Source organism: Ranitomeya imitator, chromosome 4 (assembly GCF_032444005.1).
Source record: "Ranitomeya imitator isolate aRanImi1 chromosome 4, aRanImi1.pri, whole genome shotgun sequence".
Classification (NCBI taxonomy): Eukaryota; Metazoa; Chordata; class Amphibia; order Anura; family Dendrobatidae; genus Ranitomeya; species Ranitomeya imitator.
Genome location: NC_091285.1, coordinates 595,711,355 through 595,738,885, shown reverse-complemented (window position 1 = coordinate 595,738,885; position 27,531 = coordinate 595,711,355). Strand labels below are relative to the sequence as shown.

The 27,531-nt window shown below is 48.6% G+C and overlaps 1 protein-coding gene across 5 annotated transcripts in view; it reads left to right on the top strand.

The window, feature by feature from the left end:
- Window positions 1-27,531, top strand: part of UNC5D (unc-5 netrin receptor D) — a 968,940-nt gene that overhangs the window by 633,808 nt on the left and 307,601 nt on the right. For 3 of the 5 annotated variants that reach the window (XM_069766507.1, XM_069766504.1, XM_069766505.1), the window contains exon 7: window positions 21,758-21,922. In XM_069766507.1, the coding sequence (XP_069622608.1) occupies window positions 21,758-21,922 (165 nt within the window). The remainder of the gene's footprint in view (window positions 1-21,757; window positions 21,923-27,531) is intronic. The other 2 variants (XM_069766508.1, XM_069766506.1) reach the window with 1 other exon arrangement.

Sequence of the window (27,531 nt, the reverse complement as noted above, 5' to 3'; positions counted from 1 at the left end):
GCATAGGTGTCTCAGTGAGCTTGACACAACCCGGAAACAGCTGACGGTGCTGAAACCAGGTTTGGCACGAGGGAGTACCTGTGACAAAAACACTGCCGAGAACCAGCTGGCGGTGCTGGAACCCGGATGCGTTGCCCCAGTATGCAAGAGCCAATGGCACGACCGAGGACTAGCTGACGGTGCTGGAACCCGGTTACTAAGCTGTAGGTGCCCGCGCTTAAAAGCACTACCAAGGACCGCCTGGCGTTGGCGGAACTCGGATACCCAGGAGGAGGCACCTAAGCCAAAGGCTCGGCCCGGAACCAGCTGACGGTGCTGGAACCAGGTGGTGGACCCCAAGGCCCACAGGAGAGGAGAGAACAGCTAGGCCGCGAGGCAGCCGCAGTTACCGAACCCCAACAGTCCTACAGGGGGAGCTGGGCCTACTGGCACTACAGAACCAGCCTTGACTACCAGTTCACGCAGCCCACATAGGAAGCTCCTAAACTGGAGGCACCCTGGAGTTGGCTAACCCGACCGCACCACGACGAGGCAAGCATAGGTGTCTCAGTGAGCTTGACACAACCCGGAAACAGCTGACGGTGCTGAAACCAGGTTTGGCACGAGGGAGTACCTGTGACAAAAACACTGCCGAGAACCAGCTGGCGGTGCTGGAACCCGGATGCGTTGCCCCAGTGTGCAAGAGCCAATGGCACGACCGAGGACTAGCTGACGGTGCTGGAACCCGGTTACTAAGCTGTAGGTGCCCGCGCTTAAAAGCACTACCAAGGACCGCCTGGCGTTGGCGGAACTCGGATACCCAGGAGGAGGCACCTAAGCCAAAGGCTCGGCCCGGAACCAGCTGACGGTGCTGGAACCAGGTGGTGAACCCCAAGGCCCACAGGAGAGGAGAGAACAGCTAGGCCGCGAGGCAGCCGCAGTTACCGAACCCCAACAGTCCTACAGGGGGAGCTGGGCCTACTGGCACTACAGAACCAGCCTTGACTACCAGTTCACGCAGCCCACATAGGAAGCTCCTAAACTGGAGGCACCCTGGAGTTGGCTAACTCGACCGCAACACGACGAGGCAAGCATAGGTGTCTCAGTGAGCTTGACACAACCCGGAAACAGCTGACGGTGCTGAAACCAGGTTTGGCACGAGGGAGTACCTGTGACAAAAACACTGCCGAGAACCAGCTGGCGGTGCTGGAACCCGGATGCGTTGCCCCAGTGTGCAAGAGCCAATGGCACGACCGAGGACTAGCTGACGGTGCTGGAACCCGGTTACTAAGCTGTAGGTGCCCGCGCTTAAAAGCACTACCAAGGACCGCCTGGCGTTGGCGGAACTCGGATACCCAGGAGGAGGCACCTAAGCCAAAGGCTCGGCCCGGAACCAGCTGACGGTGCTGGAACCAGGTGGTGAACCCCAAGGCCCACAGGAGAGGAGAGAACAGCTAGGCCGCGAGGCAGCCGCAGTTACCGAACCCCAACAGTCCTACAGGGGGAGCTGGGCCTACTGGCACTACAGAACCAGCCTTGACTACCAGTTCACGCAGCCCACATAGGAAGCTCCTAAACTGGAGGCACCCTGGAGTTGGCTAACCCGACCGCACCACGACGAGGCAAGCATAGGTGTCTCAGTGAGCTTGACACAACCCGGAAACAGCTGACGGTGCTGAAACCAGGTTTGGCACGAGGGAGTACCTGTGACAAAAACACTGCCGAGAACCAGCTGGCGGTGCTGGAACCCGGATGCGTTGCCCCAGTATGCAAGAGCCAATGGCACGACCGAGGACTAGCTGACGGTGCTGGAACCCGGTTACTAAGCTGTAGGTGCCCGCGCTTAAAAGCACTACCAAGGACCGCCTGGCGTTGGCGGAACTCGGATACCCAGGAGGAGGCACCTAAGCCAAAGGCTCGGCCCGGAACCAGCTGACGGTGCTGGAACCAGGTGGTGGACCCCAAGGCCCACAGGAGAGGAGAGAACAGCTAGGCCGCGAGGCAGCCGCAGTTACCGAACCCCAACAGTCCTACAGGGGGAGCTGGGCCTACTGGCACTACAGAACCAGCCTTGACTACCAGTTCACGCAGCCCACATAGGAAGCTCCTAAACTGGAGGCACCCTGGAGTTGGCTAACTCGACCGCACCACGACGGGGCAAGCATAGGCGTCTCAGTGAAGTTGACACAACCCGGAAACAGCTGACGGTGCTGAAACCAGGCTTGGCACGAGGGAGTACCTGTGACAAGAACACTGCCGAGAACCAGCTGGCGGTGCTGGAACCCAGATGCGTTGCCTTGCCTATTAAAGATTGTCTTCCTAGAGCCCCAACTAGCGGTGTTGGAGCAAAGGGTAAGCAGGGGGAGATGAGTGTAGGCCGAAGCCTGCACTGGAGGCAGCTTTGTGTCTGCGTTGCGTTTGCAGGACACTTTGCCGGCTACACACTGGGGGAACAGCTGGCGTTGCTGAACCCCACTAACACAATGGCGTGTGTTTTTCTCTGTGCAGCTAGCACTTGCGGGCAAAAACTAGCGATGTTAGAGCCCGTGTTGAAGCAGGAGGAGGAGGAGAGGAGCAGAGTGTAGGCCGAAGCCTAGTTGAACCAATTTCAAAGGAAACCTTTAACCCCCCCCTCAGGTGTTACAAAGTACAAGAGACACACCTTGTGCAGTATTAATGCTGCACAAGTGAAAGGTTGCTCTATTAATTTGTCTACTTGCACACGCTGAATGAAAGACATACACAATTTTCCCCATTCTACAGTCAAACTGTAGTGGATGCGTGACTTGGTTTTTTGATGAGACGCAGCACAGGTGTCCAAAATAACGCCTTGGTGCTTGGCGCAGCTTCCTGAGCGTTGTTATTTGCTGTACAGGAGTCTGCGCTCTTGTGTTATCCCTTGGCAATGCCCTGTTAGCGCTGCCCATCTTATGACATCATTTCATGTTGGCCCGTGCGGTTAACGATGGCCATAAATCCCAGACCCCCAGTGTCTTTTCATAAAGCCACACTGCGGTGCTGGGATTCGTGGCCTTGAGCAGTAAATATTTTGGCCGCTCACACACGTCCTTACACCTGCTTCAGACTGGGCGGCCTCTGCTGATCCCTTCTCGCATGCCGCGGCCATGAGGCTGCACAGTCTGAAGAAGGCGGAAGGAGATGAGTTAAGACAGGCGAAGATATGCACTGCTCGTGCCCATCAATCACACCCTCGCAGTCAAAATAATTAAGACAACGAGGAGCATTTTATTCAGGCAGGGCGGACGAACAGGCGCAAGTAGCCAACCAATGATGTCAGAAGACGGGAAGCGCTACCAAGGGGGGTGCTGCGTATCATTAGAAAGGAAAGTCACACCTCAGGGACAGTGGAATGGTCTCAAAGAGACACATTTTGTACGTGTTGAGTTCCACGTGGGCAAGGAGAAAACATCAGCCACCTTGTACAAATGCAGCAGTACTGCTGTACAAGGTGGCTGTTATACATAGAAACACCTGGGGGTGGGGGCCAGGCTCCCTTCAATTTCAGTTCATGTGCCTGCGTGGCGTTTGCAGGTCACGTTGCAAGCTGCACAGCAGGGGAACAGCTGGTGGTGCTGAACCCCACTAACACATTGGCTGGTGTTTTTCTCTGTGCAGCTAGCATTTCCGGGCAAAAACTAGCGGTGTTTGAGCCCAAGGTCAGCAGGAGGAGGAGGAGAGGAGCAAAGTGTAGGCCGAAGCCTGCACTGGTGGCAGCTTTTGGTCGGTTGTGCCAGCGTGGCTTGTGCTGGACACGATGCCGGCTACACAGCGGGGGAACAGCTGGCGGTGCTGAACCCCACTAACACATTGGCTGGTGTTTTTCTCTGTGCAGCTAGCATTTCCGGGCAAAAACTAGCGTTGTTAGAGCCCAGGGTCAGCAGGAGGAGGAGAGGAGCAGAGTGTAGGCCGAAGCCTAGTTGAACCAATTTCAAAGGTTACCTTTAACCCCCCCTCAGGTGTTACAAAGTACAAGAGCCACTCCTTCTGCAGCATTAATGCTGCACAAGTAAAAGGTTGCTCTATTAATTTTTCTACTTGCACAAGCTGAATGCAACACGTAGACTATTTAGCCCATTATACTGTTAATCAGTAGTGGAGGCGTGACTTGTCTTTTTAAAGAAAAGCAGCACAGGTGTCGAAAACAACACCTTTTTGCATGGGCGCAGCTTCCTGAGCGTTGTTAGTTGCTGTACAGGAGTCTGCGCTCTTGTGATCCTTTGGCCATGCGCTGTGAGCGCTTCCTGTCTTATGACCTCATTTCATGTTGGCCGTTGCGGTTAGCGATGGACATGAATCCCAGACCCACAGTGTGTTTTTAAAAAATCACACTGCGGTGCTGGGATTCGTGCCCTGGTGCACTAAATATGTTTGCCGCTCACACATGTCCTTACACCTGCTTCAGACTGGGCGGCCTCATCTGATCCCTTATCGCCTGCCGCGGCCATGAGGACACCCAGTCTGAAGAAGGCGGAAGGAGATGAGTGAACACAGGCAAACATATGCACTGCACATGCCCATCAATCACACCCTCGCTGTCCAAAAAAATAAGACACCGAGGGGCGTTGTTTCGAGCAGGGGAGATGCACAGGCGCAGCCAGCTAACCAATGATGTCAAAAGACGGGCAGCGCTAACAAGGGTGGTGCTGCGTGTCATTACAAAGGAAAGTCACACCTCAGGGACATTGTAATGGTCTCTAATGAGACACATTTTGTACGTGTTGAGTTCCACGTGGGCAAGGAGAAAAAGTCAGCCACCTTGTACAAATGCAGCAGTACTGCTGTACAAGGTGGCTGTTATACATAGAAACACCTGTGGGTGGGGGGCAGGCTCCCTTCAATTTCAGTTCATGTGCCTGCGTGGCGTTTGCAGGTCACGTTGCAAGCTACACAGCAGGGGAACAGCTGGCGTTGCTGAACCCCACTGACACATTGACTGGTGTTTTTCTCTGTGCAGATTGCATGTCCGGGCAAAAACTAGCGGTGTTAGAGCCCAGGGTCAGCAGGAGGAGGAGGAGAGGAGCAAAGTGTAGGCCGAAGCCTGCACTGGTGGCAGCTTTTGGTCGGTTGTGCCAGCGTGGCTTGTGCTGGACACGATGCCGGCTACACAGCGGGGGAACAGCTGGCGGTGCTGAACCCCACTAACACATTGGCTGGTGTTTTTCTCTGTGCAGCTAGCAGTTCCGGGCAAAAACTAGCGGTGTTTGAGCCCAGGGTCAGCAGGAGGAGGAGGAGAGGAGCAAAGTGTAAGCCGAAGCCTGCACTGGTGGCAGCTTTTGGTCGGGTGTGCCAGCGTGGCTTGTGCTGGACACGATGCCGGCTACACAGCGGGGGAACAGCTGGCGGTGCTGAACCCCACTAACACATTGGCTGGTGTTTTTCTCTGTGCAGCTAGCATTTCCGGGCAAAAACTAGCGGTGTTTGAGCCCAGGGTCAGCAGGAGGAGTAGAGGAGCAGAGTGTAGGCCGAAGCCTAGTTGAACCAATTTCAAAGGTTACCTTTAACCCCCCCCTCAGGTGTTGCAAGGTACAAGAGCCACACCTTGAACAGCATTAATGATGCACAAGTCAAAGGTTGCTCTATTTAATTTTGCTCCTTGCACACGCTGAATTAAACACGTACACTATTTAGCCCATTATACTGTCAAACAGTAGTGGAGGCGTGACTACTAGTCTTTTTAAGGTGACGCAGCACAGGTGTACAAATTTACACCTAGGTGCTGTGCGCAGATTCCTTACCGTTGTTATTTGCAGTACAGGAAACTGCGCTCTTGTGTAATCCCTTGGCAATACCCTGTTAGTGCAGGCCGTCTCATGACCTCATTTCATGTTGGCCGGTGCGGTTAACGATGGCCATAAATCCCAGACCCACAGTGGCTTTTCCTAAAGTCACACTGCGGTGCTGGGATTCGTGGCCTTGTGCAGTAAATATGTTCGCCGCTCACACATGTCCTTACACCTGCTTCAGACTGGGCGGCCTCAGCTGATCCCTTATCGCATGCCGCGGCCATGAGGCCGCACAGTCAGAAGAAGGCGGAAGGAGGGGAGTGAAAACAGGGGAACATATGCACTGCTCGTGCCCATCAATCACACCCTCGCAGTCAAAATATATGAGACAACGGGGGGCGTTGTGTCGGGCAGGGGGGACGCACAGGCACAGCCAGCCAACCAATGATGTCAGGAGACGGGCAGCGCTAACAATGGGGGTGCTGCGTGTCATTAAAAAGGAAAGTCACACCTCAGGGACATTGTAATGGTCTGTAATGAGACACATTTTGTACTTGTTGAGTTCCACGTGTGCAAGGAGAAAAAGTCAGCCACCTTGTACAAATGCAGCAGTACTGCTGTACAAGGTGGCTGTTATACATAGAAACACCTGGGGGGGTGGGGGGCAGGCTCCCTTCAATTTCAGTTCATGTGCCTACGTGGCGTTTGCAGGACACGTTGCCAGCTACACAGCAGGGGAACAGCTGGCGGTGCTGAACCCCACTAACACATTGGCTGTTTTTTTTATCTCTGTGCAGCTAGCATGTCCGGGCAGAAACTGGCGTTGTTTGAGCCCAGGGTCAGCAGGAGGAGGAGAGGAGCAAAGTGTAGGCCGAAGCCTGCACTGGTGGCAGCTTTTGGTCAGTTGTGCCAGCGTGGCTTGTGCTGGACACGATGCCGACTACACAGCAGAGGAACAGCTGGCGGTGCTGAACCCCACTAACACATTGGCTGGTGTTTTTCTCTGTGCAGCTAGCATGTCCGGGCAGAAACTGGCGTTGTTTGAGCCCAGGGTCAGCAGGAGGAGGAGAGGAGCAAAGTGTAGGCCGAAGCCTGCACTGGTGGCAGCTTTTGTTCTGTTGTGCCAGCGTGGCTTGTGCTGGACACGTTGCCGACTACACAGCAGGGGAACAGCTGGCGGTGCTGAACCCCACTAACACATTGGCTGGTGTTTTTCTCTGTGCAGCTAGCATTTCCGGGCAAAAACTAGCGGTGTTTGAGCCCAGGGTCAGCAGGAGGAGTAGAGGAGCAGAGTGTAGGCCGAAGCCTAGTTGAACCAATTTCAAAGGTTACCTTTAACCCCCCCTCAGGTGTTGCAAGGTACAAGAGCCACACCTTGAACAGCATTAATGATGCACAAGTCAAAGGTTGCTCTATTTAATTTTGCTCCTTGCACACGCTGAATTAAACACGTACACTATTTAGCCCATTATACTGTCAAACAGTAGTGGAGGCGTGACTACTAGTCTTTTTAAGGAGACGCAGCACAGGTGTACAAATTTACACCTAGGTGCTGTGCGCAGATTCCTTACCGTTGTTATTTGCAGTACAGGAAACTGCGCTCTTGTGTTATCCCTTGGCAATACCCTGTTAGTGCAGGCCGTCTCATGACCTCATTTCATGTTGGCCGGTGCGGTTAACGATGGCCATAAATCCCAGACCCACAGTGGCTTTTCCTAAAGTCACACTGCGGTGCTGGGATTCGTGGCCTTGTGCAGTAAATATGTTCGCCGCTCACACATGTCCTTACACCTGCTTCAGACTGGGCGGCCTCAGCTGATCCCTTATCGCATGCCGCGGCCATGAGGCCGCACAGTCAGAAGAAGGCGGAAGGAGGGGAGTGAAAACAGGGGAACATATGCACTGCTCGTGCCCATCAATCACACCCTCGCAGTCAAAATATATGAGACAACGGGGGGCGTTGTGTCGGGCAGGGGGGACGCACAGGCACAGCCAGCCAACCAATGATGTCAGGAGACGGGCAGCGCTAACAATGGGGGTGCTGCGTGTCATTAAAAAGGAAAGTCACACCTCAGGGACATTGTAATGGTCTGTAATGAGACACATTTTGTACTTGTTGAGTTCCACGTGTGCAAGGAGAAAAAGTCAGCCACCTTGTACAAATGCAGCAGTACTGCTGTACAAGGTGGCTGTTATACATAGAAACACCTGGGGGGGTGGGGGGCAGGCTCCCTTCAATTTCAGTTCATGTTCCTGCGTGGCGTTTGCAGGAAACGTTGCCAGCTACACAGCAGGGGAACAGCTGGCGGTGCTGAACCCCACTAACACATTGGCTGGTGTTTTTCTCTGTGCAGCTAGCATGTCCGGGCAGAAACTGGCGTTGTTTGAGCCCAGGGTCAGCAGGAGGAGGAGAGGAGCAAAGTGTAGGCCGAAGCCTGCACTGGTGGGAGCTTTTGTTCTGTTGTGCCAGCGTGGCTTGTGCTGGACACGTTGCCGACTACACAGCAGGGGAACAGCTGGCGGTGCTGAACCCCACTAACACATTGGCTGGTGTTTTTCTCTGTGCAGCTAGCAGTTCCGGGCAAAAACTAGCGGTGTTTGAGCCCAGGGTCAGCAGGAGGAGTAGAGGAGCAGAGTGTAGGCCGAAGCCTAGTTGAACCAATTTCAAAGGTTACCTTTAACCCCCCTCAGGTGTTGCAAGGTACAAGAGCCACACCTTGTGCAGCATTAATGCTGCACAAGTAAAAGGTTTCTCTATTTGTTTTGCTCCTTGCACACGCTGACTAAAACACGTACACTATTTAGCCCATTATACTGTCAAACAGTTGTGGAGGCGTGACTTGTCTTTTTAACGAGACGCAGCACAGGTGTCAAAATTTTCACCTAGGTACTGGGCGCAGATTCCTGAGCGTTGTTATTTGCTGTACAGGAGTCTGCGCTATTGTGATCCCTTGGCCATGCGCTGTGAGCGCTTCCTGTCTTCTGACCTCATTTCATGTCGGCCGTTGCGGTTAGCGATGGACATGAATACCAGACCCACAATGTGTTTTCAAAAAATCACACTGCGTGGCTGGGATTCGTGGCCTTGTGCAGTAAATAGGTTTGCCGCTTACACATGTCCTTACACCTGCTCCAGACTGGGCGGCCTCAGCTGATCCCTTATCGCCTACCACGGCCAGGAGGCCGCACAGTCTGAAGAAGGCGGAAGGAGATTAGTTAAGACAGGCGAACATATGCACTGCTCGTGCCCATAAACCACACCCTCGCTGACAAAATTAATATGACAACGAGGGGCGTTGTTTCTAGCAGGGCGGATGCACAGGCGCAGCCAGCTAACCATGATGACAAAAGACGGGAAACGCTACCAAGGGGGGTGCTGCGTATCATTACAAAGGAAAGTCACACCTCAGGGACAGTGGAATGGTCTCAATGAGACACATTTTGTACGTGTTGAGTTCCACGTGGGCAAGGAGAAAAAGTCAGCCACCTTGTACAAATGCAGCAGTACTGCTGTACTAGGTGGCTGTTATACATAGAAACACCTGGGGGGGTGGGGCCAGGTTCCCTTTTAATTTCAGTTCCTGTGCCTGCATGGCGTTTGCAGGTCACGTTGCCGGCTACACAGCAGGGGAACAGCTGGCGTTGCTGAACCCCACTAACACATTGGCTGGTGTTTTTCTCTGTGCAGCTAGCACTTCCGGGCAAAAACTAGCGGTGTTTGAGCCCAGGGTCAGCAGGAGGAGGAGAGGAGCAGAGTGTAGGCCGAAGCCTGCACTGGTGGCAGCTTTTGTTCTGTTGTGCCAGCGTGGCTTGTGCTGGACACGTTGCCGACTACACAGCAGGGGAACAGCTGGCGGTGCTGAACCCCACTGACACATCACCTAGTGTTTTTTCTGTGTAGACAACACTTCCAGGTGGCAACTGACAGTGTTGAAACCCAGGGAATCAAAGAGGAGCAGAGTGTAGGCCGAAGCCTGCAGTGGAGCAAGTTGAAAGGGAACCTTTAACCCCCCCCCCAGGCATTTGTTGCTGAAAGAGCCATCTTGTACAGCAGTAATACTGCACATGGAAAATGGTTGTTCCGAAAATTATGCTCCTTGCAAACGCTGAAGTACACACTCATATAATGTGTCCCCTCACACCGTCAAACCATCCCGGAAGTGGGACTTTCCTTTGTAATGTGACACAGCACAGCCGTCATTCCAACCCCCTTGGTGCCGGGCGCCACCTCCTCAACGTTGTTTGGTTCTGTCACGGAGCCCGCGCTGTAATGTTATCCCTTGGCCATGCACAGTTAGCGGTGCCCGTCTTCTGACATCATGTAGGTGTCAGGCTGGCAGTGCCTGTGCGTCCAAGCTGCCCGAGATCCAACCTTGCAGTGTCATCTAATGTAGTCCCACTGCGGGCCAGGGATCCATGGGCATGCGCAGTGCATATCATCGCCTCTCACTCACCTCCTTCCTGCTTCTTCAGACTGTGCGGCGTCACGGCCGTGGCATGCTATTAGGGATCAGCTGACGCCGCCTAGTCTGAAGAAGCGTGAAGAAGGGGAGTGAGAGGCTAGTATATGCACTGCGCATGGCCATGGATACCAGGCCCACTGTGGGATCACATTAGACGACACTGCGAGGTGTGATTTCGGGCAGCGTGGACGCACAGGCGCAGCCAGGACGACAACAAATGATGTCAGAGGACGGGCAGCGCAAACTGTGCATGGCCAAGGGATAACATAACAGTGCAGGGTCCATGACGGAATCAAACAACGCTAAGGAGGCAGCGCACGGTGCCAAGGGGGTAGCAATGACGGCTGTGCTGCGTCACATTAAAAAGGAAAGTCCCACCTCCGGGACGGTTGGACGGTGTGAGGGGACACATTACATGAGTGTGTAGTTCAGCGTTTGCAAGGAGCATAATTTCAAGAGCGACCTTTCCCTTGTGCAGTATTAGTGCTGCACATGGTGGCTCTTTCAGTAACAAACGCCTAGGGGGGGGGGGACAGGTCCCCTTACATTTTAGTTGTGCCAGCGTGGCGGTCGCATGACACGTTGCCGGATACACAGCTGGGGATCAGCTGACGTTACTGAACCCCAATAACAGAGGAGCGACTGTTGACTGTGCACACAGCACTTCCAGGCACCAACTGGCGGTGTTAGAGCCCAGGGACAGCAGGAGGAGCAGAGGAACAGAGTGTAGGCCGAAGCCTGATTGGAGCAAGTTGAAAGGAAACCTTTAACCCCCCCCCCAAGACGTTTGTAGCTGAAAGAGCCATGTTGTGCAGCACTAAGGATGCAAAAGGAAAAGGTTGCTCTTTTAATTATGCTCCTTGCAAACACCGAAGTAAACACTAAAAATGTGTCCCTTTATACCGTTAAACCGTTCCGGAGGTGCGAATTTCCTTCGTAATGGGACACAGCACAGCTGTCATTCCTATCCCCTTGATGCCGTGCGCTGCCTCCTCAGCGTTGTTTTAAGCTGTCACGGAGCCTGCGCTGTTCTGTTAGCCCTTGACCATGCCCAATTAGCGCTGCCTGTCTTCTGACATAATTTGGTGTCAGGCTGTCAGTGCCTGTGCGTCCACGCTGCTCCAGATCCCACCTCGCAGTCTCATCTAACGTAATCCCACTGCGGGCCTTGGAACCATGGGCATGCACAGTGCATAACCTCGACTCTCACTCCCCTCCTTCCCTCTTCTTCAGACTGTGCGGTGTCACGGCCGTGGCATGCTAGGGATCAGCTGACGGCGCACAGTCTAAAGAAGGCGGAGGGAAATGAGCGAGAGCCCGAGGGGAAGATATGCACTGTGCATGCCCATGGATCCCAGGCCCGCAGTGTGACTCAATCAGAAGACACTGCGAGGCGGGATCTCGGGCACCGCGGCCGCACAGGCGCAGCCAGCCTGACACCAAATTATGTCAGAAGACAGGCAGCGCAAATAGGGCATGCCCAAGGGATAACAGAACAGCGCAGGCTCCGTGACAGCTTAAAACAACGCTGAGGAGGCAGCGCATGGCACCAAGGGGGTAGGAATGACGGCTGTGCTGCGTCACATTACGAAGGAAAGTCCCAGCTCCGGGACGGTATAACGGTATCAGTGAACACATTTTATAAGTGTTAAGTTCTGCGTGTGCAAAGAGCTAAAAAAAAAAAGCTACCTTTTCCTTGTGCAGCATTACTGCTGCACAAGATGGCTCTTTCAGTAACAAACGACGGGGGGGGGGGACAGGTTCCCTTACATTTAGGTTGTTGTGCCAGCGTGGCGGTCGCAGGACACATTGCCGGCTACACAGCTGGGGATCAGCTGACGTTACTGAAACCCAATAACACTGGGTCGTATGTTTTTACTGTGCAGCCTGCACTTCTGAGCCGCAACTGGCGGTGTTGGAGCCCAGGAATAGCAGTTCAGGTGGTAGAAAGATGAACACAGCAGGAGACCTGGATGACACCCAATTACTTAATCAGGCAGAGGAGTGGCAAATTCCTGCGAGATCCAGGCCTGGTTCATTTTCAGGAAAGTAAGCCGGTCAACGTTATCGGAGGATAGTCGCATGCGACGGTCTGTTAGTACACCACCTGCGGCACTAAAGACACGTTCCGATAAGACACTAGCCGCAGGGCAAGCCAGCACCTCCAATGCATACTGGCTTAGCTCTGGCCATGTATCCAGCTTAGAGACCCAAAACTTGAACGGGGAAGAGCCGTCTGGGAGTACAGTAAGAGGGCAAGCCATGTAGTCTGTCACCATCTGACGGAACCGTTGCCTCCTGCTGACTGGAGCCGCCGGTGATGGTGTAGACATTTGGGGCGGGCACACAAAAGTGTGCCAGAGTTGTGCCATACTGGGCTTGCCTTGGGCAGAGGCACTGCTTCTGCTCCCTCTTTGGGCAGAGCCTCCCCCACTGCCTCGACGCACTGAGCTGCTTTGTAAAGCACTAGCAGCACTCCTCTCAGTTGGACAGGAGAAGATGATGGAATTCACCAGTGTGTCGTGGTACTCCCGCAATTTACGCTCCCGGGTCAACGCAGGGATGAGGTTTTGGACGTTGTCCCGGTAGCGAGGATCGAGGAGGGTGAACACCCAATAATCAGGCATGTTGAGAATGTGGTCGATGCGGCGGTCGTTTCTCAGGCACTGCAGCATGAAATCCACCATGTGCTGCAGAGTGCCAACTGGCCCAGAAACGCTGTCCCCTGCTTGAGACATGATCTCTGCCCGCTCGTCATCACCCCACCCTCGCTGTACACACTGACCACTGGACAATTGTGTCGCTCCCTCCTCTGGACGGAGCTCTTCCTCCTCCATTGACTCCTCCTCATCCTCCTCACAAATTGGCCCCTGCGTACCCCTTTGTGAGGAACCACGTGGCGCTGACTCTCCAGAAGCTGATGGAAAAGGTGACTCCTCATCCTCCACCTCTTCCACCACATCATCCCTTAACCCTTGCAAAGTTTGCTGAAGCAGGCAGATAAGGGGGACAGTCATGCTGACTAGTGCATCATCTGCACTTGCCATCCGCGTGGAATAATCAAAAGGACGCAAAACCTGGCAGACGTCCTTCATAGTGGCCCACTCTGTGGTTGTGAAGTCTGATCGGCGCTGACTGCGACTTCTTTGCGCCTGATGCAGCTGGTACTCCATAACTGCTTGCTGCTGCTCACACAACCGCTCCAACATATGTAACGTGGAATTCCACCGGGTAGGTAGGTCACATATGATGCGGTGTTCCGGAAGGCGGAATCGTCGCTGCAGAGCAGCAATGCGGGATCTGGCCAAGCTGGAACGCCGCAAGTGAGCACACTCTAGGCGGACCTTGTGCAGCAGGGCATCAAGATCCGGATAGTCCCTCAGAAAACTCTGCACAACCAAATTGAGCACATGTGCCAGACATGGGATGTGAGTGAGGTTGCCAAGGGCCAAAGCTGCCACCAGATTTCGGCCATTGTCACACACTACCATGCCTGGCTGGAGATTCGCTGGCAGTAACCACACATCGCTCTCCTGCTTTATGGCATTCCAGAGCTCCTGCGCTGTGTGGCTTCGATGCCCCAATGAAACTAGTTTCAAGACGGCCTGCTGACGTTTGGCCACGGCTGTGCTCATGTCGGTCATAGGTAAACGTTCACGGGTCCATGTGGGGGTGGACTGTGACGGATCCTGCAGAGAGGAATCAGAGGAACTGGTGTAAGAGGAGGAGTCGATGCGTACAGACTGGATTCCTGCAATCCTTGGAGTGGGCAGGACACGTCCTGCGCCACTCGCACGATCTGTACCTGGCTCAACAACATTAACCCAATGGGCAGTCAGGGAAACATATCGCCCCTGTCCATGCTGACTGGTCCACGCATCGGTGGTGAGGTGGACCTTGCTACTGACGGCGTTCAGTAGCGCATGTTTTATGTTTGCCTCAACATGCCTGTGCAGGGCAGGGACAGCCTGCCTGCTGAAGTAAAAGCGGCTGGGCACCTTGTACTGTGGGACTGCCAATGCCATCAAGTCACGGAAGCTGTCAGTCTCCACCAGCCTGAACGAGAGCATTTCCAGGGACAACAGTTTGGCAATGCCTGCATTCAGAGCCTGTGCTCGGGGGTGGTTGGCCGAGAATGCCCGCCTTTTCTCCCATGCCTGTACTACCGATGGCTGTAGAGTAGACTGGGAGTGTGAGGATGACTGGGAAGGTGGTGCTGTGGGTGGAATTACACAAGGTCTCTGGGAGGAAGCCAAACCAGCTGTGCGTGAGCTGGAGGAAGAGGCAACACGAGCTGAAGAGGTGGTAGCTGCCGCTGTTGGTTGGCCTACATCTTCAGTGTGTTTCTGTAACTCCACCGCGTGCCTGGTCCGCACATGTTTCCACATATTTGTGGTATTGAGGTTGCTGACATTTTTCCCTCTTTTTACTTTATGATGACACAGCTTGCATTTGACAAAACAAATGTCATCTGCAACTGTGTCAAAAAAGGACCAGGCACTGCAAGTCTTGGGAGCGCCCTTTTTGGCTTTGGAAAGAGACAGGCTCCTAACGGGTGCCAAAGTGGAGGCTACAGGCTCCGCAGTCTTCCCCCTCCCTCTCCCTCTTTGGCCCGTAAGAGGAAGCTCTTCCTCTGAGCTGCTCCCACCACCTTCCTGTTCCTCACGCCACGATGGGTCAAGGACCTCATCATCTCCACTACCCTCTGCCACCAACTGCTCCTCCTGGGTAGTCTCAGCAGCACAGTACGCACAAGAAAGCGGCACCTGAGTTTCATCATCAGATGCGTACTGCGCTGTGGTCACCGGAGGCACTGGCCCACCTGCCTCTTCAGAGTCAGAGAGAAAAAGGTGTTGGGCATCACTGCACACTGCCTCTTCTTCCATTTCTCCAATGCTGCTTGGCTGGCCCCCTGTTTCCAAGCCAAGAGATTCAGAGAACAGAAGTAGAGACGGCTCCTGTCCTGGGCTCTCTGACTGCCTGGCCAATTTGGCAGGTGGTGAAGAGACAGATGGCTGCTCTCCAGTGCTCTGTGCCTGAGAGGATGTGGCACTAACTGAAGTCGATGCCGAGGCGTTAGCTGCCATCCACCCGACAACGGCTTCAATTTGGTCTTCACGCAGCAGCGGTGCACGGCGCTCTCCGACAAAGCTGCGCATGAAGGACTGTTCCCTGCTGAAACTGAGTGACGACGAGTCACCGGCGCCCGCAGCAGGCACAGAATCACCACGTCCTCTCCCTGCTCCTCTCCCTGCTCCGCGCCCACGCCCACGTGCCTTACTCCCTGCCCTCTTCATCTTGGTTGACAGATAAAGATAAGCAGAAAAGTACTAAGGCCTTAGTGTGCTTATTCCTGTAATGCTCCTCCTAACAGGTGTAAGAAACATTAATGTTGTAAATTGTGGACTAAACTTTATTATTTTTCAAATGTGGCCTACACAAGTGTTAAGTTGTGTTTGGTGAACTTAACTTTTTTTTTGGTGCAGATCGGGCTACAGAGCTAGTTTAAGTCACACGGAGACCGTGCAGACAGCCGTAAACGGCGCTGCAAGGCCAAAAAACCCTCCTCTAGGTTATCCTATATAGTGTTTTTCCACTATTTAGCTGGATACAAGTGGAAAGACACTAATAGGAATTTTTTTTTTCAAATTTTAAACTGGCTGCACTATTTGAAAAAAAGGAAATTGTTTTTCAAGGTATGAGGCAGTAACGCACCCTGAGCTGAATCCAACCGGCTATGGCTGCACACAGACTACAGGGCGAGCTGCGCTCACACAGAGACCGTGCAGACAGCCGTAAACGGCGCTGCAAGGCCCCAAAAAAACCCTCTAGGTTATCCTATGTAGTGTTTTTCCACAATTGAGCTGGAGACTGGTGGAAAGACACTAATAGGAATTTTTTTTTTTTCAAATTTTAAACAGGCTGCACTATTTCAAAAAAAGGAAAATTTTTCTCAAGGTATGAGCCAGTAACGAACCCTGAGCTGAATCCAACCGGCTATGGCTGCACACAGACTACAGGGCGAGCTGGGCTCACACGGAGACCGTGCAGACAGCCGTAAACGGCGCTGCAAGGCCAAAAAACCCTCCTCTAGGTTATCCTATATAGTGTTTTTCCACTATTTAGCTGGATACGAGTGGAAAGACACTTATAGGATTTTTTTTTTTCAAATTTTAAACAGGCTGCACTATTTGAAAAAAAAGGAAAATTTTTCGCAAGGTATGAGCCAGTAACGAACCCTGAGCTGAATCCAACCGGCTATAGCTGCACACAGACTACAGGGCGAGCTGGGCTCACACGGAGACCGTGCAGACAGCCGTAAACGGCGCTGCAAGGCCAAAAAACCCTCCTCTAGGTTATCCTATATAGTGTTTTTCCACTATTTAGCTGGATACGAGTGGAAAGACACTAATAGGAATTTTTTTTTTCAAATTTTAAACAGGCTGCACTATTTGAAAAAAAGGAAAATTTTTCTCAAGGTATGAGCCAGTAACGAACCCTGAGTTGAATCCAACCGGCTATTGCTGCACACAGACTACAGGGCGAGCTGGGCTCACACGGAGACCGTGCAGACAGCCGTAAACGGCGCTGCAAGGCCCAAAAACCCCCCTCTAGGTTATCCTATGTAGTGTTTTTCCACAATAGAGCTGGAGACTGGTGGAAAAACACTAATAGGAAATTTGAGAAAAAATGTGCAGCAGGCTGCACTAAGAGCAAAAAAGAACAACTGTGTGAGGCAGTGTGAACCCCCCCTGAGCTGAATACAACCGGGTATATGGCTGCACACAGACTACAGAGTGAGCTGCACACACACACACACAGAGACCTTGCAGAACGCTGTTAAAACAGCGCTGCAAGGCAAGAGCAAGGTGAACAGTGAAGAACACACAGCGTTTTGCTAAATTAGCCTTTGGAAAGGAAAATAAAGCAATTAGCAAGCTCAACTGGCCCTCAGTTAGAACACAGCGTCCTGTCCCTAACTGAAATCACAGCAGAGTGAGCGCAAAATGGCGGCAGCGCTTTTTTATAGTGCAGAGTGACATCATTTCAGCAGCCAATCCCAGCCTTGCCAGTACTTACATGCCCACCATGCTAAACAGGATGTGCCCACACTTTCATTCATTCCTCATTGGCTGCTGCGTTCAATTTGAATTCTGGGAACTTCCGATTCCGGTATCCGATACGCGGGAAGTATCGGAATTCAGTATCGGAATTCCGATACCGCAAATATCGGCCGATACCCGATACTTGCGGTATCGGAATGCTCAACACTAGTCATTAGAGTGAAATTGCTACAAAAAACCCTGAAAGAATTCACGTACCACAGATGTGAAACTGCTTCCAATCTGCAAGGGAAAAATAAGTAACACGTGCATGAGATTTTAGAAATCTCATTCACTTTGCTACGACAGTAAAATGTTATATTTTTCATTTAAAAAACGTGTGGGGGAAGAAACACAGTTAAAACCTGACGTGCACATACCCTTAGATTCCCACCAATCAGACATTGAAGATGTATTCTAAGAACTGGCACAAATATTATATCCTACAAGGACAATCCCTCCTCAAAAGACAGTTCACATCTGATCATAGAAGACTCAGCTACGGAGACCCGCAATGATGAGCTAACATTTAGCATGAAATCACCCAAATGAGTAGAAGACCTCAATTACAAGTTAAATCCTTAAAAAACATCACTTCTGATAATACACATGCACACTGTGCTCCATGGACAGTAGATATCCCAAGAAAGGAGTATCACAGTTCTAGACTCCATCGGAGAATGCAGAGATCTCTGGTGACATGATGGGGTCAATTCATTTGCAGTCATTTCTCAGCTAAAATAAATACAGAATTAGTTTGTTCTGGATGTGAATGGGCACTTTATATATTATCAGAATATATCTTTGATTTTTTTTTTCTTGGCATAGCGGAATTAGGGAATAAAGCAGAGATGGCTGTTATCTCATTTAGTGTCATATACAATAGCTTGAAAACCTGTAACTTTGAAAGCCATAATATTTGCACCAAATAATGGGCACTATAGCCCCTGTTATTATGAGATGCTGTCATTTGTCCCTGATGTCATCTGTTAGGGCCATTATATCAATGGAACAGATGATTTTCACTGTAGATGGAAAAAGACATAGTGAGCCACGGGTCACTTCTGTCATGCCGTCGCTGTCAACGCCTTTTACCTGTTTTATCATTACCATTAACTACGATGGTAGTGAGCGAGAGGTTTATACCTAGCATGCATGGTAATTGTTTGTCTGCACATTAGTCATGAATTAGTGTTTAGTTATTTCTCCTGGTCAATATCGTAGTGAGGTAAAGGGCTGCAATGGCTTATGTCTTCATAGATTTAGCCAATTCTGGTTCCCCCGACATTCAGATAACCTCCCTAGTCCCTGCTGTTTTGTTTCCACTCATGTGCTTGACATAGAGCAGCGCTATTGACTAGTCTATGTGTCAACCATGACAGAGAAAGAGGCTGGCTTAGCTACCTTAATAAACAGTCAGCCAGCCCCATTCACACCCATTCCTGGTACACTGGCGACACAGACAATGCTCTCATACATGATACACTTGACTGGAAGTCAAGCTGACAGGCCCAACTATATATAAGGGTACCTAGTGGAATTGAAATACATAAGTAAGTTACAACACAACCTCTGTGATGCTCATTTATTTGTCATATGTAAATTGATGTCCGTTGCCCTGGTCCAGGGGTCCAGTCTGGTCCTTCATGAGAGCCAGTTTTTACTTCTGCACCTGGCAACCTTGGCACAAATGCTGCATACTAGGCCCCACAACATCATGATGTCAAGTATAATCTAACCCTTAGGATTAATGTCATACCATAAAAGTATGCAATAATGACTATGCTCTTTGTTGAGATTCCAAAAGTACAAAAAGTCTTTGATATTGACTACTTGTATGGAGAAATAAAAGTTTTGACCAATCTGGTCTTTATCAAGCCCAAGAAAATGTCCCACAACATCATGAAGTCACACCAAATCTAACCCTTAGGACTAACTTCATATAATAAAAGTATGTAGTAAAGATAGCACTCTTCAAGAACATTCCAAAAGTACAAAAAGTCTTTGATTGCTCCATAGAGGTTGTCAGTAGCAACGTTTTGACCTACGTGGTCTTCATCAAGCGTCACAAAATGCCCCACCACAACATCAAGATGTCTTGTAAAAATGAATCCTTAGGACTAACTTCATGTTGTAAAAGAGTGTGGTAAATACAGCGCACTTCAAGGAGATTCCAAAAATACAAAGTCTTTTATTGCACTATACAAGTAGTTAATGGCAACGTTTCAACCTATGTGGTCTTTATCAGGCACCACAAAATGGCCCATAACATCACAACATAAAATCTAACCCTTAGGACTAACCTCATATCATGATGTGCCACACTGTGACATCGACATCACAGGACCTACCAAGCGTCCGAGGTGCATAGGATTCATACAAGTGAAGACCGGCTGCTGTAGAGGACCGTACTGGACAATGGGCCAGAGCAGCGCTTGTTGTGAATTCTGTGGCCAAGCTCCCTCCTGTGGTCGTGAGTGGTACTGCGGCTGGTTCTGTCTATAAGCTTCCTTTGGTGGATGAGAGTGGTACTGCGGATTCTGAGTTTCCTTCCTCAGGTGTGAGGTTAAGTTGTTAGGTGCTGCTCTATTTAACTCCACCTGGTGCTTTGATCCTGGCCTCCAGTCAATGTTCTAGTATTGGTCTTGCTTCCTCCTGGATCGTTCCTGTGGCCTGTCTATCCTGCATAAGCTAAGTTCTGCTTATGTTATTTTTGTTTGCTATATTTTCTGTCCAGCTTGCTATATTGGTTTTTCTTGCTTGCTGGAAGCTTTGAGACGCAGAGGTAGCACCTGCGTACCGTTAGTCGGTGCGGAGGGTCTTTTTGCCCCTCTGCGTTGTTGTTTGTAGGTTTTTGTGTTGACCGCAAAGCTATCTTTCCTATCCTCGGTCTATTCAGTAAGTCGGGCCTCACTTTGCTAAATCTATTTAATCTCTGTGTTTGTATTTTCATCTTACTCACAGTCATTATATGTGGGGGGCTGCCTTTTCCTTTGGGGAATTTCTCTGAGGCAAGGTAGGCTTATTTTTCTATCTTCAGGGCTAGTTAGTTTCTCAGGCTGTGCCGAGTTGCATAGGGAGCGTTAGGCGCAATCCACGGCTACCTCTAGTGTGGTGTGATAGGATTAGGGATTGCGGTCAGCAGAGTTTCCACGTCTCAGAGCTCATCCTATGTTTTTGGTAAATGTCAGGTCACTTTGTGTGCTCTGAACTTCAATGTCCATTGTGGTTCTGAATTACCTGTTCATAACAAGCGCTCTTCTTGGTTATTTATACATAATTATTTTGGGTGGACCACCCCTTCAAGATCATTTTTGATAATTTTGCTATTAAAGTGGATATGACACCGGATTTCACAATACATAAAGAGACCTCTTATTCCTTTATACGTTTTGAACATTTTCCCGCCTGATATAACAATGAGCTTTTTATTTGTCCACTTGTAATTAAACTCATAAAATGCTCATTTTAATATCTAGAGAAACCACTTCCAAAAAGGATTGTACTGCCATTCTGACACAGGTTTTAAAGATAAGTACATCAGATGGAGTGTGAAGTCAGGCTGCAAGCTGCAGGAGCTGTGTGATGGTGTTTCTGATGGGTCACTATGCAATTTAGTATGCGTTATGTGGTTATGGTTATGCTTATTATTTTCAATTAATTATCATCTGTTTATATGTCCCAGCTAAATTATATGGTCCTGTTAGTTTAGAGACCCATAACTTCTTATTGAGCCATAGTTATATATATATATATATATATATATATATATATATATATATATATATATATCTACTGTAGTATTGGATGAACTACACTATGTAACAAATTTAAATTTTTTTTTTTGTTCCTGGGTCCAATGTGTGTTTTCCTCACCCGATATGCCTAAAATAAATAGAAAATAGTTGTTGTTCCACAAAAACTTTGCTTCTGTGATCAGGACAATGAAGACTACTCAGTATTGAATATGAATAGAGAATTTTCCTGAAAACAGACACAAATGTCATTGTCCTGATATGTTAGCGCTATATAAAAAAAAATAAAGATTATTATTATTATTATGATCATGGAAGCAAAGTTTTTGTGGAACAACTATTTTCTGTTTGTTTTAGGCATAACAGTTTAAGAAAACACACTTTGGACCCAGGAACAAAAAAATAAATAAAAATCTGTTATAGTGTAATTTCCTTTATTTGACACAATATATACGGATTTTTTTCTGGCCTGTGGTCATAAAATCAAAGTTTGTGCTGAATGAAGTGATTTTTCCATAGTCTTTAAACATATGCAGTTGAAATATTACACTTGGTAGACAGGAACAAAAGTTGTGTTACATAGTGCCATTTATGTACAGTGTTATGATGTATGTACAGTATATATATTTGTATATTTGTTTTCTTTTTACATAATTTATTATTATTATATATTTGATGAATTTGGTATATTTTGATCATCCTCCTGTTTCTAGTAGAAGGACAATGGAAGGAGTGGGGTGACTGGTCGGTGTGTAGCTCAGAGTGTGAACACCAGCGTGAAAGAGAGTGCACAATACCTGCTACAACTAATGGAGGAAAGCCATGCGACGGGATGAGCCAAGAATCAGAAAACTGCACAGATGGATTGTGCATTCAAGGTGAGAAACACAAGCAGTCAAGAACTATGGATAATATAATGTATAATTGATAATACATATGTGTCAGATAATATACATACATGTCAGATAATGTACATATGGGTCAGAGAATATACATACAGGTCAGATGATGATAATAATAATAATAATAATCTTTATTTATATAGCACCAGCATAGTCCGCAGCACTTTACAGTTCAACAGCTTTAATAATATACATATGGGTCAGAGAATATACATACAAGTCATATAATATATATACAGGTCAGATAATATACATACATGCCAGGTAATACATATACGGGTCAGATAATATACAAATGTGTCAGATATATTATCTGACTTGCATGTATATTATCTATGGATCAGATAATATACAGATGTGTCAGATAATATATATGAGTCAGATAATGTACATACAAGTCAGATAATATACGGGTCAGATTCCTCCATGGCGCACTTGAACCATCCATATCATCTGAATCACCACTTCATAATACTACACTTCCACTACAGGGAAGCATATCTAGTCAAACAAAACTCCCATTGCAAAATCAGCTGCTTGTCGGCAATCAGTCACTTACCTCGACAGATGCTGTGGAGACAAGGGGGGTGAGTGGGTACTCTATTTTGCTAGCCTGAAACTGAATGGACCAAGGCTCATCTGACCAAACGCTAGCTCTCCTCTTACCATGGGCATAGTATTACTCAGAGAACACAGTTTGAGGGTGAAACGGTGTGGCAATACTTTATTGAACCACAAAACAGGCAAATAACGCAAAGAACAGTTCCAACAAAATACCTAAGATGATGCAAAATTACATAGTCTCACCCTTCTGCTGAATTGCCGAGATAAGAGAAACTGTGACTTCACAGATTCCAGGGTGGACTACCCTCACCTGTGGCATGCACACACAGGAGGTAATGACAAGCTTAGCAAGCTGATGCATTGAGATACAAGGCCAGGTGACCGGAGGATCACAACTTGGCTTCTCAGAACATCTTCATGGAGCCAGGTGACCGGTGAGTTCCAATCTTGGCTTCTCCAAACGTATCCATGAGTGCAGTGGTGGTCAATGGAGCAGATCTGTATTGTTTCAGCCAGGACTGTGGTCCCATAAGCTGACATCCTGTAGAATGTCAAATCTGTGTCCCTCGTGATGGAGCCATGATGCCCTGGCTGCTTTCCTGTAGAGTGTTCCCTGCTGTAGTTTTGTAAAGCGTCCCTGGTTATCTGGGATCTTTGGATAGCTTTTTACAGAGGCATATCCCTTTTTATAGTTCACAACTGTTGGCCTTAAAGCAATCATCCACAGGTCAAGGGGAAGAGGAGATGAGGTTATCCCGCATTGTTTGATTATTTATAGTTTATCCTTCAATGTTTGCAAGTTAACAAGCCACAGGACCCACAGGATGGTCAATCAACATATTAAGCATGCATCCATTGTTCAATGACCCTGCATCACTATCTTACAAAGATAGCAGACAATAAGCTGTAGAAGCTTATGTAAGAGGCAAGCATCAGCCATTCAAAACATATAAAAAAAATCAACGTTTAAGATTCATGTGACAACAATGTATTAGTATATATACAAAATTGGCGCGCACTCAGTTTTAATGGGGGAGCGAGGTGCTGGTGTAGTGGGCTGTATAAGCCCTACGTATATGAAGAAATATGGTACACCGCACACTCTATGTGTATATTTGCAAAGTGATGGAAAGTTTATTTATAAATTCAATTATAGTACAGGGAAAGCGACCAGAGGTAATTATAATGACGTTTCGGCCCTACCAGGGCCTTAATCATATAATCGCTTAAATGTGCATATAGAGGGGGAGGAGAAGGTCCTTGTGGACGAAGGCACACACTTGTATGCCAGATGATAGTGCGTAAAAAGACGCAACAACAGCCCTGAGGTGGGTACTGGTAGGTAGAAGAACTGAGCGGCGCTCCCGCGCCCTGCTGCCGGTATCGGTACCGGCAGCAGGGCGCGGGAGCGCCGCTCAGTTCTTCTACCTACCAGTACCCACCTCAGGGCTGTTGTTGCGTCTTTTTACGCACTATCATCTGGCATACAAGTGTGTGCCTTCGTCCACAAGGACCTTCTCCTCCCCCTCTATATGCACATTTAAGCGATTATATGATTAAGGCCCTGGTAGGGCCGAAACGTCATTATAATTACCTCTGGTCGCTTTCCCTGTACTATAATTGAATTTATAAATAAACTTTCCATCACTTTGCAAATATACACATAGAGTGTGCGGTGTACCATATTTCTTCACAACAATGTATTAGTCAACATATAGATAACAGTTTATGCCTCCTGGATTACTGAGTTTATGCCTCCTGGATTACTGAATCCTTGATAATTAAGATTGAATGCTGTGTTGTCACAGATGCCATGTGATAGGGTTTGTTTCCATTGAAACATCCCCTTGAATTCACATTTAGGGTCACGTATAAGAAGAGTTCTAAGAATGTTTTCCCTTTAAGAGAATGAATCAGCATAGTTCACACCTCAATTTATTAATTGCTCCTGCTTAGACAAAAACTTTACATTCCTCCACTGACAAAAAGCCTCTTGGTGATTTGCAGTGATTTTTACTGAAATATAATTTTGCCCACGAATGTTCGACGTGTTCTTCATCATAGATGTCAGATTTTGGCCAGAAAGTATTTGAATAATTCAGGTGACCGATGCATTAAAACATTTGCTCTGTCACAAAAATGGATGACACCGATAACAAGTCAGGTTTTCACCTTTCATATTCACCTATCCTCCAGAGAAAGACAATTGTTTCAAAGAATTTAAGAAATTACATTTTTGTCCTTGACGCTGGCAAAGTATGATATTTAGGAAGGCTGAGTGCAGGGAAATCTTAAGTCTGAAATACGTTTCCTCATTATTCAGCCCCGCCTAGTTAATTTTTTGTATATTACATGTATAATAATATACTGGTTTTATCGGTGTATATATATATATATATATATATATATACATATATATATATGTGTATATATATATATATATATATATATATAATTTCTCCCATAAACATTGAGGTCTATGTATATTGTGTTCTGCATCTATAGATCTGTTTGTGTGTGGTGTGATGCAGTAACCATTATTACAGCTAGGGGGCGCTGCATGTGCTCCTCCGGATAGGCAAGTAGGTGTAATGGCGATAATGAGATTGATTGTAAATGGCCGGAATGTGTCGCAGAGGATAATCCTCTGAGCTGTAAGCCGATAACGTTGTTCTGGGACCTGTAGTCACACAAGTATTATTGTGTAGCTTTAAAGGGAGGTTACAGGGTTAGTCGGAGAGCTGGGCAGGTCTGACTAACCACACACCTCCCATCTATGGGAGTGGTTACAAGTAGTGTTGAGCATTCCGATACCGCAAGTATCGGGTATCGGCCGATACTTGCGGTATCGGAATTCCGATACCGAGATCCAATACTTTTGTGGTATCGGGTATCGGTATCGGATCTATAGGGATGTGTAAAATAAAGAATTAAAATAAAAAATATTGATATGCTCATCTCTCCGGCGGCCCCTGGACATCACGCTGGTAACCGGCCGGCTTCTTTGTTTAAAATGAGCGCCTTCAGAACCTGCGAATGACGTCGCGGCTTCTGCTTGGTCGCGTGCCGCCCATGTAACCGGCACGCGACCAATCAGAAGCCGCGACGTCATTCTCATTCACAAAACTCCTAATTCTAGGAATTAAGGACCTGCGAATGACGTCGCGGCTTCTGATTGGCCGCGTGCCGGCCACATGGGCGGCACACGACCAATCAGAAGCCGTGACATCATTCGCAGGTCCTGAAGGCGCTCATTTTAAACAAAGAAGCCGGCCGGTTACCAGCGTGAAGTCCAGGGGCCGCCGGAGAGGTGATAATATCAATATTTTTTATTTTAATTCTTTATTTTACACATCCCTATGGATCCCAGGGCCTGAAGGAGAGTTTCCTCTCCTTCAGACCCTGGGAACCATGAGAATACCTTCTGATACTTGATGTCCCATTGACTTGTATTGGTATCAGATATCGGTATCGGCGATATCCGATATTTTTTGGGTATCGGCCGATACTATCCGATACCGATACTTTCAAGTATCGGACGGTATCGCTCAACACTAGTTACAAGTATATAATGACCATGGTGTGGTCACATGTTAGAGAATGTATGGACCTATTTGGTCTGTGTGTAAGGTCCTAGAAGGCCTTGTGTTGTACAGTCCCAGTTGGAGATGGACGTCCTGAAGAGCACATGGTGAGGACTTGGATCTGGTGGCCTGTGGGTTGGACGGTTCCAGGTGGGGACGGACATCCTGAACAGCACACAGAGAGGCCAATGTTTGCAGAGTAAGTGATGGCACTGCATTTGGGGAGCTATCGTCCGGCTGAGGATCTGGACTGTCAGGATTGCACTGGTCTCAAGGACGGTGATCCCTGTTTGGCAGCTTCCCCAGGAGAGAGCACTAACAGGAGGTCAGCGTGTGGAGCAGTAGCTCGTAGAAGTTAACCCAGATTATGGGGAACTGTGCGGTCACCCACGGTAACTAGACGGAGTAAGGTCCAGCATGTTTAGAGACTGCAACCTAATGTCATGGGTTGGTGCCTGTTGTGTTCCATGGGCATTAATAAACTGTCCGGTGTGCAGTCACCCACGATAACTGGACAAAGAGAGGTCCACCGTGTTTAGTGACTGCGTTTCAAAGCCTTGCACTATGATGTGCTAAGTGTATAATAAACCACATGGACTGTTTAGGTAAGAAAACGTGACTGTGTGCCTTCATCCCATTGTCAAGCAAGTGTTCCCCAATCCGCTAGTGATCGTGGCATTTCAGTGGGTATATATAGTTGTGTAAAAAAGTTTTTGCCCCCTTCCTGATTTCCTATTCTTTTGCATGTTTGTCACACTTTAAAAATTAGAAAAAGATAACACAAGTAAACACAAAATTCAGTTTTCAAAAGACGGTCTTTATTATTAAGGTAAAGCGAAATCCAAACCAACAGGGCCCTGTGTGAAAAAGTGATTGCCACCCCCAAAACATAAATTACTTGTGGTTTATCACATCTTTGTGAAGCTGAGTTCAAATTTTCTAGACAGACCCAGGCCTGATTACTGCCATACCTGTTCTCAATCAAGAAATAACTTAAATAGGACCTGCCTGACAAAGTGAAATAGACCAAAAGATCCTAAAAATCTAGACATTGTGCTGCGATCCACCAAATTCTGGAACAAGTGAGAAACAAAGTAATTGAGATCTATCAGTCTGGTGGAGGTTAGAAAGCCATTTCTAAACCTTTGGGACTCCAGTGAACCACAGTGAGAGCCATTATCCACAAATATTGAAAACATGGAACAGTGGTGAACCTTCCGAGGAGTGGTCAGACCATCAAAACTACCCCAAGAAGGCAACGACGACTCATCCAAGAGGTCACAAAAGACCCTGCAACAACATGCAAAGAACTGCAGGTCTCACTTTCCTTTTTTAAGGTCAGTGCTCATGAGCACCATAAAAAAGAGACTGGGAAAAAATGGCCTGCATGGCAGAGTGCCAAGAGGAAAACCACTGCTGAGCAATAAGAACACAAAG